This window comes from Colletes gigas, unplaced genomic scaffold, assembly GCF_013123115.1.
Source record: "Colletes gigas isolate AHSC1104 unplaced genomic scaffold, ASM1312311v1 Colletes_gigas_Sc00002, whole genome shotgun sequence".
In the NCBI taxonomy this organism is placed as follows: Eukaryota; Metazoa; Arthropoda; class Insecta; order Hymenoptera; family Colletidae; genus Colletes; species Colletes gigas.
The window spans coordinates 8,978,908-8,995,916 of NW_025106631.1; the positions used below are offsets into that span (position 1 = coordinate 8,978,908).

The 17,009-nt window shown below is 36.3% G+C and overlaps 1 protein-coding gene across 5 annotated transcripts; it reads left to right on the plus strand.

The window, feature by feature from the left end:
• Positions 1–85: 85 nt before the first annotated feature.
• Positions 86–16,988, plus strand: LOC122401696 (adenylyl cyclase-associated protein 2). 5 transcript variants are annotated; one of them, XM_043404011.1, is made up of 10 exons: positions 86–529; positions 4,338–4,938; positions 5,600–5,806; positions 7,277–7,631; positions 7,702–7,986; positions 8,056–8,294; positions 8,373–8,551; positions 8,640–8,846; positions 15,036–15,179; positions 15,272–16,988. In XM_043404011.1, exons 2-10 carry the CDS (start codon positions 4,494–4,496, stop codon positions 15,353–15,355), a joined length of 2,145 nt encoding a protein of 714 aa, XP_043259946.1. In that variant the 5' UTR covers positions 86–529; positions 4,338–4,493; the 3' UTR covers positions 15,356–16,988. The 5 variants fall into 5 exon arrangements, with proteins under 5 accessions (XP_043259946.1, XP_043259972.1, XP_043259955.1 ...); XM_043404002.1 differs by lacking the exon at positions 86–529 and having other exon boundaries at positions 2,997–4,938; XM_043404037.1 differs by lacking the exons at positions 4,338–4,938; positions 5,600–5,806 and having other exon boundaries at positions 147–529.
• The last annotated feature ends 21 nt before the right edge of the window (positions 16,989–17,009 follow it).

Genomic DNA, 17,009 nt, shown 5'->3' on the forward strand with positions numbered 1-17,009 from the left:
AAACAGTATATGGATCAGTAAGGAACATTCAAAGCATTACTTTATAATATATTTTTACGTTTAAGTTCAGAGGATACAGACACAAAAGATCTCTGTGGAAGTGTTATTATACGTGTAATTATACTCTGTCGATTGAATTATAGTTTTCTACTAAAAAATATAACACTAAATTTAAAATCGTTCAAGAACGTAAATCGTTACAACTTTATTGATCTATTACGCAGTAAAGCTGTTTCTTCTTGAATCTTATTCATTCGATGATTTTAGATTTTTAAAGGAATAATGCAAGGAATGGATGCGTTTCTTTTGAAGGTAATGCGCTTAAATGTAAGCGCATGTGCAGTTAACAATTCTAAGCTCTTATAATAGCAAGAGTAGTACTTCCGGTATCCGGCAAACGCCCCAGTGTAGTAATGTTGTCAGATTGAATTCTTATCACTTGTGTATCGTGTTTGTTGTGTTGTTGTTGAGTCAATTGTCACAAAGTGACAGCATACATGTTGCTGAACTTCAGCGAGGCTTCATATTGGTGAGTAAGTGCACATATTTCGCATAATAATTATTAACACACACACCATAGCCGCTAGGTGTATATCAACTTTCCTGAAAACATTTTACTATTTACTAGTTATCGTAGTTCACATTATTCATACTTTGACGTTACACATGTATATACACGAGGCGTGTAATATATTCGATTAGGCGAGTGAAAAAATTAGAACTGTAGTTCTTTTTATTAAAAGATACAAGGGAGTATTTAGTTTGGTTATGAACATGGTTATACGTGTGCAGTTTATACCTCCTGCTGCGTTTTGACTGTGAGTCATACTATGCTGCACCTGACACTTGACACCTGGTAACGAATCTTGATGCCTCGTAATATTGAATAAATATACGAAATCCGATTAAGTAAAGTATATATACCATTGAAGTATGTATCTATACGTATCGTAGAAACAAAGATTTTCATTCTCTACTTTCCATGTTCATAAATGACATTTTTTAAAGCAAAGTTGTTTTAATTGTCTTTCGATAATATACGAACATAAAGGATATACGAATTTATAATACAAAATTTAATTAAGAAAATTTATTGTACGGTATGAAAAAATATACAAAATTATAAAAGTATATATAATTCTCTTTGTTTAAAGCTATCGTTTTAGTCATATAATTTCACGTTCGTTTAATTAGAAGTTTAAAATTTCGTTGCTGAGATTTTTTACTATTAGGTTGGTTATATGACACGGTCCTGTGATTCTGACGCGAGATTAAAATTCCATCGTGAAAGCTGACGAAGTGAGTCCGTTATCATCATTCATCAGTTACACATCGAACGTACTATTCTTTAGATTTTATGTAGTCTTTTTTTTAATTATCCGCGTAACTGTTAACGAAAAGATAGATTTTTTAATATGTCCGAAGTTCGTAAAATCGCACAGAACGATTCTCTGATGGTACCAGGTGCTTACAAAAAGGTTTTAAATATGTGGAAAAATCGTGAGTACCAAGTGATTTCTTTTTTTATATGAAAAATGATTCAAGATAATGTTTATATATGAGTTAAGAACACTTTCGTTGTTTTATAAAAATAAGTTTAAGATAGTAATAATATAGATACGAGTAAAGCTGATTATAAAATTTAAAATACTGATAACTTAAGTGTGTGTGCGCGATGATAAGAAATTCAGATGAAAGTTCTGCAACATTTTCCAAATGTTCGACTATTTGTTATAAATTTTCACACGGATTTAAAAATTCTATAATTATTACTTAAAATTATAATCTTTAAATTTGTATTAATATCGCGTATCTAGAATATACGTAATGTGCAAACTTAATTAAATATTGTGTCGTAAATTGTGTATTCACGTTGTAATTTATAGTATTCTAAATTATTCATTGTATTATTTATGCTCTATAGACGATATGCTTACATCACAACAAAGTTTTTTGATAAATATTACATATCATTTATCATTATCAGTACAAGTGACTTATCAGTGCAATGTGAAGACTGATAATAAGTAAAATATATTTATAGACGTGTTTGTTATGAACACAAGTATATGTTACATATTTTTTAAATTCTAGAATTAACATGTACGTGTAGAATTACATATAACGGACCTCCGTTTCTGATTTATGATTAATTTGAGCAATAATGCATGGGCAATAATATTACTGTTGTCTTTATATTGGTTGATGTTGATGAACGTATCTAAAGTGTGAATTATAAGTTAAGTGATTTATAGAATTTGTTTAATAGCGACGAGGAAAGAGAATTCAAAGTTCTGTAGTCCTGTTAGAAACGAAGTCGTATTTCGAAAGTCCTATGGGTGCACGTGGCTCCTACCTAAGGAACTTGCAACAATTTCGGGTCTCGACCACTGTGGCAGCACCGCAGTGTGCCGGTCGAAACCAGAAGCGGTAGAGTATTGCGCCGGTTGCTTCCAAAGTAGGCTGTTTTTGAGGACAGAAACTCCACCCTCACGGGTCTCGTAATTGAATTAAAATTTTCCATTTGTGTATCAGTTCGAATTCACGCAGTTGTCAAGTGCCAGTTAGGCCGGAATTATCGAGGGTGGACATGTTCGTCTGGTTCGAAACATTTGGGAATTATTCGAGGACCCAAACACATTAATCCGTACAACGAAATTGAATGACATCGCATTGATAATTTAGAAGCGTACCAAATAATTTGGAACGCGTGTTAGCGTATGTTTTGCGTAGTGTTTGATTTATTGTTGAAGTATAATACCAGTAATTGATACTGGGACGGTGTTAATTTACATAGTCGTTTAAACTATTTATAGTCGAATCAACAGAAGTGATTCACGGTAAATGAATGTATGCAATGTTTTTTTAATGATTGGGTATTCGTTCATTCATATTTTTGCTCGTCACCGTATCAACGTACGTAACTTTGCTACATACATTACCTGCATATACGGTAATGGCATGTGCTTCTGATGTATACGTGTGCGTGTTTATCTATTGACTCATTGCAAGTTATATCGAGTCTCCAGCTTTTCCTGTGCGATTATGAGAAACGTGGTCACGGTTTACGTTTGTAGGGGTGTATCGTTGCCGTTAGGAAGGGCGTGTATTTGCTGTCCGACGAAAATTTCATCTTGTCCGTGTTTTCCGTTAATCGTAATTGGAAGCCGTTAGAAGATGAAAACACAATATTTGCTGTTTCAAGACGAACGCATGTAATTGCAATTTTACGATCGTGTCTGTATAGAGTGAAAACTCGGTTAACGTGCAACGCCCATTTCTGCCATCGGATTAATCTCGGTAATGTAAACTTGCACGTAATTGAAATCGATCATTGCGTTATCGAGAGAAGTTACAGTTTCTTAAAACGTTATGTGATTTTTACGATAGTTCATTGAAATATTATTAAAGCGTTATCAAAAACTGCTGCTTGTTCGTGACAGTTAAAAAGGACATCTTGATTGTTGAAACAATTGAATCAGTTTTATCTCTGTTGTCTCAGAAGTAGCGGTAAACATGGTTTCTTCAGTATACGTTGCCTGTTAATACTACATGCTCCATGTTTTTAATAGAAAGAGGAAATAATATGCGTTAATTACTTAACCTAACATCGTTTTATTGGGTGTGCAATAGGAGTTTACAATGTCAACGAACGCTGACCGTAAACATACGAACTGGCTGTGAGTAAATGTAATTGAAGTTCGTTTGTATGCTGAACAATTTATAGTGCGTGATTCCCGTGGGAAATTCACTTGGAATAGAATATTTGATCGTCAAGTTCCGCTGCCTACGAAGGACTAGCTAGAACGCGTGCTCAACCTAAAATATTCAAGTACCGGTTTCTTCGGCTGTGAGAGGTCTGTGCTGAACTTGAGTCTAAATATTAAAGCGTTTTTACTCGTTGCTACTTTTCATATTCCGACTCGATAATCGTTACATACTAAGAAGCGTTTTTCAACTCTGATTGTTAAAAATTATAATATTTAATCCATAAATCAACACCGCACTCTGAATTCATAGTTGATATTTTACATTGTTACACCCTAAGTCTTGTATATATTTCCGAAATTATATTTCTCTCGTTGAAACGTACGATATATTTTACCGAATTTTTAACGCGCGTTTTACACACATCGATCATTTCCGGTCTGACGGATCGATAGTAGTCGCGATACAGAACGAACTAGATCGATATTGGAATACACCTAACCCCAAACGTAAGGCTATTACTTTTAAAACCTCCGAAGTTAAGACTAAAAGCCACGGCAAGCGTTTGCTGATACGAAGGAAATCCATAATCGATATTGACGATGTTTAAATGCTGTGTTTGCAATAAGAGCGCGAAGAAGGAGAAGACGAACGGCGATGTGACGAAGCAAAGTCAGAAAGCGATAGACCCGCAGGTAGTTGCTAAAGTTGAGGAGGACGGGCCAATCGGACGAGAAGAAAAGCTGAACGGCGACGTACAGAGATCGGAGAAAGTTTCTCCATCTATGGAGAATTGCTCCGCGGAAGTAGTCGATGACTTGACTGTCAAGAGTCCGTTGCCATCCGGTAAACGCGATGAAATCGATGGTTCTCGACTGAGAAAGGAATCGATTGTAGAATCGAACAAAGAGGAAGACGATGATGCTAAAAATGCGACCGATGGAACGGAAGAGAACAAAAGGGAAGAGGAAAATGGAATCAAAGATGCGAGTGGAAGTGCAGAAGTAAATGGATGTGATAATACGAGCGGGATTGGTGACGGGGGCGTCGGGGTTGGGTTAATGCAGGTAATACTGAATACCGGTGTTCCTACCATTGTTAAAACGAATCTTTACGATTCTTCTACCGCGTATATCGAGAGAACGATCGATGATGGACCAGAAGAAGAAGGCGACGATTCCGTTTTCGAAGCCTGTCCGAATGACAATGCTAATAAAAAGACGACGCCAGGTATATTTTTATTGATGCAGTATTTTTGTCCTTTCTGTTTTCATAAATTGTTTCATGTGTGCAATTTTCTTACTTTTCCTGGCTCTTTATTTACACGCGTACCATTTCGGAACAGTATTTCAGTGTAATCAAATTTCTTTGACGATAATAATAATGTTTCACCGGGCCAAAGTTCATTAAGAGCATAATGGAAATTGCCTTTGACGCTAATCGCATTACCGTGTTTAATATGTATTAGTGCTCCTAGTAATGCGATCTACGTTATTGTTCTCGTGTTTGTGTAATGTATTTCATTACAATCTGGCCGTAGAAAGAATCGACTTTTTGAAATTCCATGCAGGACACCCAGCCCAGAAATATGGCCTTATTTGGTTGTTCGTTTTATGACTCGTACACATACACTCCCACCTTTATTTGTTTTTTAATTACACGAACACTTAGCACTTGGCGCTTACCAGTACTTGCGATATGATTAATCTCATCGTTAGTCATCGTCCAACAAAGTGATTTCCATATTTGGATAAATGGTGGGGGGGTTTCTTAAGTCGATTCTCTCTTCTGTCCAACTAGTTGAATTATTCTCGATCGTGAATACGAAAATTGCATATAATGGACGATTTAATGTGGACAAGGTGTCTATATTCGGGTGTATGATGCGCAGTTCCGTCAGTTCCCCGTTGGCTATCGGAGGAGGACGATCATGATTCAGAAGAGTGCAGTGGCATGCAAGAACCACCAGCGACGCCGGTCGCCCGCGACGAACTAGCTTTAAGACGACACAGATTCTTCTCCGATTTATTGCACGCCGCACAAAATGCGTCGGAGCACAGAGTGAGGTTTGACCCACTAGGACCGATGGTGCACGCCGGTTAGGGCTCACCCATAATCCATTTCTTACTTTCTATAATCTTTATCGAAACTAATTTCTCGAGCTTGAATACACCGCGTATAGCTGGACTAACGTACACTTTGTTTTACCAATGATCCAATATACTGTAGAACAATGCTGTCCCTTACATGGTTTGATTTGGTATTGTGTTTGGACGTGACGCGATAACGTAACATCAGTCAACGTCCTGTGCTAAATGGCTCATGTTGGACAGCATTGCTATAGTGTCGCGATAATGGCTTTGTTATCTGTTAAATATATTTTGTATGTAATGTATATCTGGAATTATTTGTTTTGGAGTTATGACAAGGAACTCGGCAGCATCGAAACGTTTCGCTGTTTTATACATTATTTTTCGTCCTTGTTCTATTTTTACACCGTGACCCATTTACCTTTCACCTCGGTGTACTATTTGACAACCCTTATACGTCGAGTGACGTGTTGATTACGTTACGATAATTTGTAATTTTTTTAAAGAAATTCTTTTTCCTTATTGTGCGTATAAAATATAGAACTTGGTAATTTTATACACATAAATGAACCATCTCAAAATATTTAACACTTGATTGCTAGGTATATGTGGAATATCAATGTATAAAGAATTTTTTATGCATTGAATATCTGTAAACACGCAAGGTCCTCCATACAAAATAGTATCTACCTACGCAGAGTTTGTAAGCCACGTACATATAACTCGCGATTCAGTTTTCGCAGTTTTCCTAAGAATAGGCCGGCATATATCGCGTCGAACATCATTAGAACTGTGGTTTAGTTCTTCACCAGTTTCTGAAAAGTCGAGAAGGTCTCGCGCACACAAACGTTTGTTCCAGTAGAAATAATTTTCGATAAAGTGAACGAATAACTGAATGAAGTGTGATTTTAAAATTTACGTACTATTGGATCGGAATTAAAGCAGCAGTAATGAATTATTTACATTGTCTATTGCCTATTGCTCTAAATTTAATTGTAGATCTAAACAATTTTTCTATGATATAAATCAAATTAATGTTCTATTTTTATATTTTTGAACTTGATTCTTCTTATTTTTAAACCAGTAATAATAGAAGCAATACAAAGAGTCTGCCTATAGAGTCTTTTTGAATGCAACTATAATGGGCAATTATAGTTGTTTTGAATTTAATTTTCACGAATATTTTTAACAGTTGAAAGAAAACACGATTTTATTTCTTTTAGACACTGCTTACAACATAATGATCTAGTGGCTGTGGATCTTGATACATCTATTTATACACTCATTCTATATTTAATGTAGTCGACATAAATGCGAATGTGCATATATTTTCTCTAATTATTGAAAGATTTATTTCACGATTAAAGATTTAAAATAAAAACAGATTCTGTTTTCTTTTATTAAAATGTTAAAAGTACTTTCATGAGAATTGAAATATTTCATATACAATAACTTGTTAATTTTTAATTATATTAAAGGCTGCGAAGCTAGTGATAAGGAAGATCACTTAGAAGAATTGGTAAATCGATTGGAGACTGTTACCAAGCGACTGGAGAAAGTACGGACTCATTCTATAACTGAAACTCAAGACTCTGCTGTTCAAACAAGTACACCATCTCCAAAGAAGTCACAGTTAGTTGGAAGCAGTGCATCTATACAGTCTGCCTCACCTACTCAATCTCTACATAAACCAGCATCAGACAAATTTGTCAGCATGTCAGTGGCAGGCTATGAAGATCTTTTGGCCGGTCCTGTAAGAGAATACTTGAAGCTGAGTGAGAAAATTGGCAGTGATGTAGCCACTCACAGCAAGCTTGTAGAAAAGGCATTTCAGTAAGCATCTCATTATAATTTTATTTTAAACGTTGAATATAATCGCTAATTATTTTCATTCCTTTTATAGAATTCAATTGGAATTTATTCGAACCGCAGCAAGTCGCCCATCCCCAGTAAATCAATCAGAGCAAGTTGCTCTTCTTGGACCTACATCTACACAAATTCAACAGATTCAAGACTTCCGCGAGAAAAATAGAGGATCTCAATTTTTTAATCATTTATCAGCAATTAGTGAAAGTATTCCAGCTCTAGGATGGGTTGCTGTATCACCTACACCAGCACCCTATGTAAAAGAGATGAACGACGCTGGACAATTTTATACTAACCGTGTATTAAAAGATTGGAAGGAGAAGTAAGTTCGTATTGCAAACTGTTAAAAAATAACAATAAATCAAACGTTTCGCCATTATTATTATTACAGAAATAAAGTACATGCTGAATGGTGCAAGGCTTGGGTTCAAACGCTGAGCGATCTTCAGCAATACGTACGTCAACATCATACAACAGGATTGGTATGGGCAAAAACTGGCTCTGCACCGGTAGGCATACCACCACCTCCACCACCATGCATGCCTATTGGAGATGTAGCACCAGTCAGTATTGCCGATGACAGAAGTGCTCTTTTCGCCGAAATTAATCAGGGAGAAGCTATTACAAAGAGTGAGTGTACTATAGTTATAAAATACTAATAAAACAGTAATTAGAAAATTTTATTAATTGGTACATCTTATTTTACAGACTTAAAGAAAGTCACTTCCGAGATGCAGACACATAAGAATCCTTCATTGAGGACTGGTCCAGCGCCATTTAAAGCACCGGTAGTTGATAATGTTATACCATCAAAAATCGTACCACCTGCAAGTGCACCCATTGACAAACCACCTGTATTTACTAAAGATGGAAAGAAATGGCTTATAGTAAGTAATACGCGGTATAACACCCTCTGTTCTGTATTTGTAAAACATTAATTTTATTCGCAAAATTTGTATTTTATTTGTTTTGTAGGAATACCATAAAGGAAATAAAGATTTGCTCGTCGATAACGTTGAGATGAATAATGTGATTTATATGTTCCGATGTCAAGACAGTACCTTAGTCGTTAAAGGCAAAGTCAACTCTGTGGTTATGGATTCATGTCGTAAATCGTCTGTCGTGTTCGACTCTGTTGTGGCAAGCATCGAATTCGTCAACTGTCAGAGCGTCCAAATGCAGGTATGTTGTTTATTTTTTACTAAAAATGGAAAATGATTCACGTCCTACATCTTGGATCAAATGTCGTGTAAAAAATAACTTTATTACGAAATGTGTAGATATATACATAATATAATTACATAAAGTACATGCCCTGTATTAGAAAATAAAAGCCCGATATTATAAAAATATTGTTCTGATAATAAGGAATTTTATAAACGCAGACAATAAGTACTATTTATGATCGAGTATTACTTATTTTTTTTTATATTCTGATACAAGTTTCTTGCAGACGTTTTGTAATTCTTGTAGATGTACAGTGTTTGGCTCTTGATGAAGAATTTCTAGGAATGCTATGTATTCGTCATTGTTTAACTCTTTAGGTGTACCACATATTTGAAACTTATTTAATACATTTTCCGATGTACCTGAAACCTTTTCTAAATCCGACATTGATGTACTTGTATCGATTACGGATGGTTTGGCAGTGACATCTATTTCCCTTTGCTCAACGGAAAGGAAACATAAATGTTTTAACTTGGCGCTGGTGAATGAATCATTTTTCATTACTCGTGCAGGTAATTCGGACGATACATTTTGATCCAACTCATTACCATTTATGACAGAAGAAACGATGGTAACAATTTTGTGCATTATACTTTTTTCCTTTTCTATAGAGTCTGTTGAAAATTCTACATCTATTTTGTTAGATTGATTTCCTTTGGTCTCTTTTTGTAGGTTTAACTCTCTGTTTTCAATATATTCTAAAAACTTGTTCGGATCTACTATCTTCGTCGTGTTTTGATCATATTTTGTGTATATGTTAACATATATTACCATTTGTTCTGGTGGAGTATTGTTACTGTCAGTATTTTCACTTAAATTTTCTAGAGTATATGATGCTTTTATCAAATCTTGCTTGCCAGTATGGTTTTGATTATCGTCTATACTTTTGTCGCAGTTGCTGTTTTCTACCGCATATTCTTCATTATTTTCTGATTTGCCTTCTATCTTGATAGATTCTTCCATTGTATTTTGGCTTTTACTACACAAATCATCCTTCCAAAGCATAGTCATTGTTAGCGGTCCTCTCATTGGACTCTTAGATCTTGTTTCATTATCTGATCGTCGCGCTGCTTCTAATCGACTTTTTAGAACTGGTATGCAAGATTTTGAAGAGGTTTTAGGTATTGGTAGCATTGGTTTCCCATGACTTTTTAATTTAGTTTCTAAAGAGTGAGTGTAATTTATTGTGTTTGCATTGCTCGGGGATTCATATGACTGTGAAGTAACATGTTTTGCAGATTTCTTTGATCGAAAACTGATTTGCGACAGAGACTGTTTTTTATCCAACTTAATGTGACATTCTGCATTACGTCTAGACTCAACGGATAAATCTCTGACTTTTACGTGTTTTGGAGTTGTATTACTTTTTGCTTTGACGTGGACAGTATCTACCAAATCAGATTTTAAACCTATTATATTTTGCGGAGCAATTGGTTTTTGTAGCTTTTCAATTCTTGAAGTGTAATTTTCTTGACTCCTTGACTTCATTGTTCTATTCAATCTTTTCAATATCATATTGTCTCTTGCATCCCTTGGAGAAATTTGACACGATAATGTGTTTGTCATGAACGCGTCTTGGTCTTCATTTAATATGTTTGATTTATTTACTAAGAAATTGGATTGTGCTTTATCACCGGCATTCATATCTTTTGGTGATAGTAAGGTATGATTATTGGTATCGATGTACGAAATTGAGATGTTATCATTTAAGATTTCATTTTCTTTTCTTGATGTTTGTTCTGTTTCCTTAAATAGTGGTACATTTTCAGAATTTGATAATTTTTCATCGATATCTTGCGAAATAGATAGTAAATCGGCATTTGTAGTGTCTTTTGAAGTTTGTATGTTTGAATTCGAATGTAAATAATCGTCAAAATGGTTTGAGCGTGTATTATTTAATTTTGCGATAGAACTGGAAGCTTCGTCAGTGAAATATAAACTACTATGCGGAGAAACGAGGTTGGAATAAGATTTATAGTCTGCCTCGTCAATTAAATTTTCTTTATCCAGATTTATTAACGAGTTTCTTATATCTGAATTATTCTGTTCATCTTTCAGTGCGTCATCTTGGTCACAATGAATTCCTGTTTCCTTGTGTTTTTCCATCGATGGTGTATCATCATTGCATGTTAGCTTGTGTTTGTCATAATTCTCCATATCTATGCAATCATATTTTTGAAGGGTTATCGTGTTTGTTGAAATCGTGTGTGCGTCTTTTTCGTCAACGTAATCATTACTGTAATTACTTTTGATATTTGACCAATTTAAATTGAACTCTTCTTCATTCTCTGATTTATTAATCATTACAGTTACAGATGGAGGTTCTGGAATGTTAGAGCTATTCGAGTGATTATTTGTACTGGATGTTAAGGAATCCTGTATTAGATTTGTTTCAATTGAGTTTTCTTTACTTTCAGAGGGTGATAATTCATATATTGCATCCACATTTTCTAGCATCATATCCATTTCTGCTGCATTTTCAGTACTTGTTGTTATTAGGGTTTGCTCGATGAGTGAACATGCCCCAGGGTGTCTTTTCAAACTAAAATTTGGACTGGACATTAAAATCTCATTGTCTTCGATGTACTTCTCATCGTCTGATAAATTAAATTTTGTATTCACAAAATCATCTTCTGCATTTTTCATGGATGACACGTCTGCACACTGTTTCAGAGATTCAGGATCTAAAAAATTACAACCTTCGTTTTTATTTGGATTCTGATTCTCCTCGTCGAACAGAGTTTCATTTAAATTTTGTGAAAACAGTTCCACGCTACTAACGTTACGATTTATAATCTCATTTGTATTATTCATACGTAAGTAATGCGTTTCAGAGTTCTCTCTTTCATCCATCTCATTATTGCGTGTTTCGTGTTTACTTATATTCGTTTCTACATGCTTTAAACAGTTTGTAAATTTCATATCCATAAGTCTTTCATCAGAGTTATCTTTAGTATGATTCAAATGTTTTATTTGTAAATTATTTGGAACCGTTTCAGCAGCTTCGTTTCCTTGTAAACAGTTGTCAGCGTTAATTTCGTTCTCCTTTTGAGGCATATTACTGAAACTGAAATATTCAGAAGGGGAACAAAGGTTTTGATTCGATTCAAAATATTCTCTACATCCATTCTGATCGTTGATCGCAGTTTGGTATGTAAGATCTGTTATATGATTCCCTATTGTTGAACGTGCTGATTGTTTATTCTGTTTTACATTGAGAAACATGTAAGTATGACTAGTTCTGTCGGTGGAGCTACTAACAGACTGTTCCTCTGATATTATATCCAAAAAGTTAGACTGAAGATTATTATTAATGTAAGAACATTTACTGTATTCTGATTCGCTGTTTATATTTTCTTTTGTGTCATCGATGCAACATACCTTTTCGAGTTCAACGCGCGTCAGTAGTGCCTTTTTGAATTGCAAAGCTTCTTGAAGTAACAATGACGTGGACTTATCATCAGATTCACTGTCTCTTGACATTTCAGTACGGCTCGACGTTGGCGACAGTATTATCAAATCTTCGTCGGTTTCCATTGGTACAGCATGCTGATTGAAGTTCTCAGTGCACATGTTTGGTAACGTACAATTCTCAGTTACAGTCGTTTCCCTATTAATATCTTTTTCTTTGAACAGGTCGGACGAAATGGTGTAATATATTCGCTCAGGAACTTTATCGTATTTAATGGCGAAGGGGCATCCATTATCCTCGACTGCATCGAACTTCTGATTGCTCAGAGAACATATTTTATTCTCCGATTTCTTCAATAGCGACCAATTAAGCTCGTTTATGTTTCGTGGACAACACGCGTTGAACATGGTGCAATAATTTTGAATGGACAAGTCGGAACTTTTAATCGTGTCGTCACTCTCGTATTGTTCCGAGCTGATGTAGATCGTTTGTTGCATTTCATCGGGATTTATCCTGGCATCGGCATCAAAACATACTCTACTTCTCTTTTCGTTCCAATTGTTGGCCTCCGTCGTGGCCGATACAAGCGTATTCATGACATTCTGACAAATGTTATTTATGTTCTTGCTACCCTCATGTTGTCCGTCTTTCCCCCGCGCGTCAGGATTTTGTATCTCGTACGTTCGCAACACGTCGTGCAAACTTTCCAGCTTCTTCTTCACTTGGTACAGAGTTTCTTGAGACGTTTCTATGAATTTCTTCCGTTCGCACGGTTGTGGTACCAACATACTCGAGACCGATTGCCGCGGAAACACGTCGGTGCAGAATGTTATATTCATTTTCGAAGGCCTCAAGCGTTGGTCGATTAACTTTAAAACCGGATAAACTGCGTTCGATAGCTCCAAATAATTTTCCTTGCTCCGTTGCATCGAATCTGTTACTTTCAAATCCGTTCCTTTCTCATTTTCTTCGTTTTTTTCAGATTGTTCATCGACCAAATCGTTCTCTTGGGTACACATTCGCTGCTGCAACATAATCGTATAGATCGTCGATAGTGACATAATAGTTGTTACATCATCATTCATATTTACCTGCGTTTTTGGCCAAACATTTTTCATCAAAGACTCGTCGCTGAGCTCGGAAGAACTGCAGACCAATCCTAGATTTTTGTCGCTATCGTGTAACTCTTTTAAATACCGTTTGCACTCGTCCATGGTTTTAGTGAATTTTTTGCAAGCACCGGTCATTTTGTCCGTTCTGAACGCTTTTGTATTCTTATTGATGTTGCTTGTCGATTTGGCGGTCCTGTCCCTCGAACAGAGCGCGGACGATAACGCGTTTCTGCTCTGTGCATCGAAGTGTTCGCTTTTCGACACTTTGCGCTGCTTACGACCGTTCGCCCTCTTAAACACGGAATTTAGCCTGTAAGCACAACCAGCTTAGAATATCGATGACATTTACGAGCGTCGTATTTAGAGCGTGTAATTGTACTTTATCTCGCTGCTGCTTTTCGAAGATTTACTGCTGCGTTCCAATGGCAGAGCGTCGCGTCGAAAGTACGGATACGTGGTTTTCGTTTTCGCGTCGAACAGTTCCGTCAGACGGTATCCGGATGGATAATTATATTTCGGGCACGAAACGTACGACTCTTTTCGTCTTGGGCTAAAAAACGACACAACGTTTCGATAAAGTGGAAGCTCTCCTTCTTTTCGTAGCTCTTTCGTTACCTTAATAACACGTGTTTTATCCAGTCGTTACGGTCGTTGGGATTGGATAGGGTCAGCCGGAGATTTCGCAGGTTCTTTCTGAAGTTCGATTTATGAATTTGATGAGGCAATGGCCAAGCACCGTACTGCATTTTATAGGTCAGTATATTAACTTTCAGCTCGAGGTCCTCCACTTTGTAACCGACTTTGTTGATAATCTCATTTTCAACTACAGTATCGTCCACGTGTTTCGTCTTGGAGAACATCAGACGCAACAATATGGTGCAGACAAAGGACACGGCGAGGATCTTGAAATATTATTGATTCGATCAGTGAAATATGCTCGACGCAAGATAATAGTTTCTTTTCGCGTTTGCTTTTCGAAGGGGCTAATCGTGAACATAGCGTTCAGATAGAAGAAGCGAAATCAGTTTCAGGAAGAACTTACCCGATCGCTATGTTCATAGACCTCTAATTCGATACTCATTACAACTGAAAAATAATAATTCTCTGTACCCGCCAGACTATCTCCTCGTTCTTCAAGCAGTCGAGAACGTCGGTCACAATCTCACTCCAAATGTAATTTGCAATTGCTTTTGGGCATTCTCTCCAGTCGACTTCGCAGATCATTTGCACAGGTTCAAAATTTCCGCCTAGATACACATGATTACCGAGGCCACGTTTAGGTTCGCTCGAAACGAGAGTAATTAATTTTTATTTCGTAACGAACGTCAGCGAAATCTTACCGAACTGCCAATGCATCTTGACGAGAGGTGTTTTAGACACAACTGTAGGTTTTAAGAAGCCATCAACACGTATCCACTATTATTTAGAATATGTACTGCGTGAAACGTGAAAAGTCAAGAGATACTGCGACTGGCAGTTGTTCTTTTTCGATGTAGAAAGCGAAAATATCGATATCGCGTACAGAGTGTTTCAGATAAGAAGTTGAGACATTCTATTTTTGGTGGATGGTGTTAATTACCGTAAAATAAATTCGTTTCTTTTGTCTTTCTGTGATCACAGGTACTGGGAAAGGTGCCTACCATTTCCATCGACAAAACAGACGGTTGCCAGATGTATCTGAGCTCCGAATCAATGGACGTAGAAGTTATTAGCAGCAAGTCTAGCGAAATGAACGTCATGGTACCAAAAGCCAACGGGGATTATGTAAGCTGTTTACGATATCAATCGCATCAATTGTACGGTTTTCATCTACTCTGGTATATTTATACGTTGTATTTTTTGGGGGGGGTTTTCAGGCAGAGTATCCTGTGCCGGAGCAATTCAAAACAACTATTAGTCCAAAAGGTCTTAGTACCATCGCGATCGATCTATTGGGTTAAAACATAAGAAAAATCAACTACTCATAGCCTAAAGTTAACGTCTGTCTAAGAGTACGGCTCATTAGAGGTATCATCTTCAGAGGATTCATCGATTTATTATTTATTGCTTCTTTAATTAATTTAAGTATCGGGAGAAGGGCGAATAAATAGAAAAGAATAGTTTCATCCTCGCGCATAGATCTGCGATCCTATGTCGTTTTCAGAGATATAGAATCGAATTAGATAAATCGATTAAATAACATTTCGACGTTATAGCCCTGTCTCTTTCGATGTATTTGTACATTTCGTGGGGATCATCGATTTTATTCGGATGGAAATTGGAGTCAAGCGAAAAATGATGCTTGATAAAACGAGTCTTGTCAAATTCACGTACGCGGACATTTGATAAATTGTTGCTTAATATTTTGTAATATAGGACCGATTAGATCTCTAGTAATTGTGATTCGTCAAGCAGGTGTTCAAATAGTAGAATCGATACTCTTCACGAAACGTTATTACGCACGTTGGCGTGGAGATAAAAGGAGGCTGTAGGTTGGATTAAGAATAGGTATGGACAAAAGTTTTGCTACCTTCGAATCGCACTTTTATACATTTACACCATTTTTTATTGTGATCGAACTTTTGCCCAAACCCGGTCGCTTCAAGGTTGCAGTCAACTCGCCAAGGAATTGCCACTGAATTGTTTTAGTGGACGAGGGGAGAGCGAGTATCGCACGTACACATCTGAGAGTATAGAATCAAGGAACATTCATGAGCCATTTAGAAAGTGTTAGGGACGTCATATCAGTAGGTCGATACATTACCTCTAGACTTTTGCAGCAAATAATTCTGTTCATTGCGAACCCCTTATCAGTTACATCGCACGTGATTACATTCATTCTGAACAAATTGATTAATGTTTGTAGATGTCGTATCCTTAATTCGCTATGACGACTTTAAAGCTTGAGCAATTCAGTTCACGAGTCTTCCGAATCTATGAACGTTCGTGATATGTAAATAGAATTGAATATTGAATTTATTTTATGTATAACATCCGATTCATCGCGCGTGAATTCGAGAATTTTAGAAACTCTTGGTACGTTCGTTGAGTGATACGTGTAAATTGAAACGATCAAAATGGTTGTGCAAAAGTCTTGATGGTTCAGCCGTTAAGGGGGCAAATACCTTGAACAATAAGGAAATTGTGAACTCGATATTGAATTTCAAATGCGTGCTGTTTGAACGTGACGTAAATTACATTGTGATTTTTACCACTTGGTATATTGTGCTAATCGTAGGTATAATCTAATATTAGAACTACTTAAAGGAGGCACGATTTAGAATGACAAGATCGTTTAGGGTAATAACGAGTCCAGCAGTTCGATCCTTTTTACCGAAGAGACAAGCAAACCCGAACGATGCGACTTTTCTATCGTTTCTATGGTATTAAATCTGTTTAATTACGGAACGATGATTATTTCACCGGGATTATTTACTCCAAGGATCGTACTGTCTTTAATACAGTAATCTTTAACAGCTTTCATTTTAATATCGATAGAGTATTATAACGAAAGTAACCAATATTTATTTCCGAATATGATTTTCAGTGCTATTTCTAATTGTCCTAATAAAAGGAAATGATATACCACCTAAACTATCGTTGTGTTATATTTGT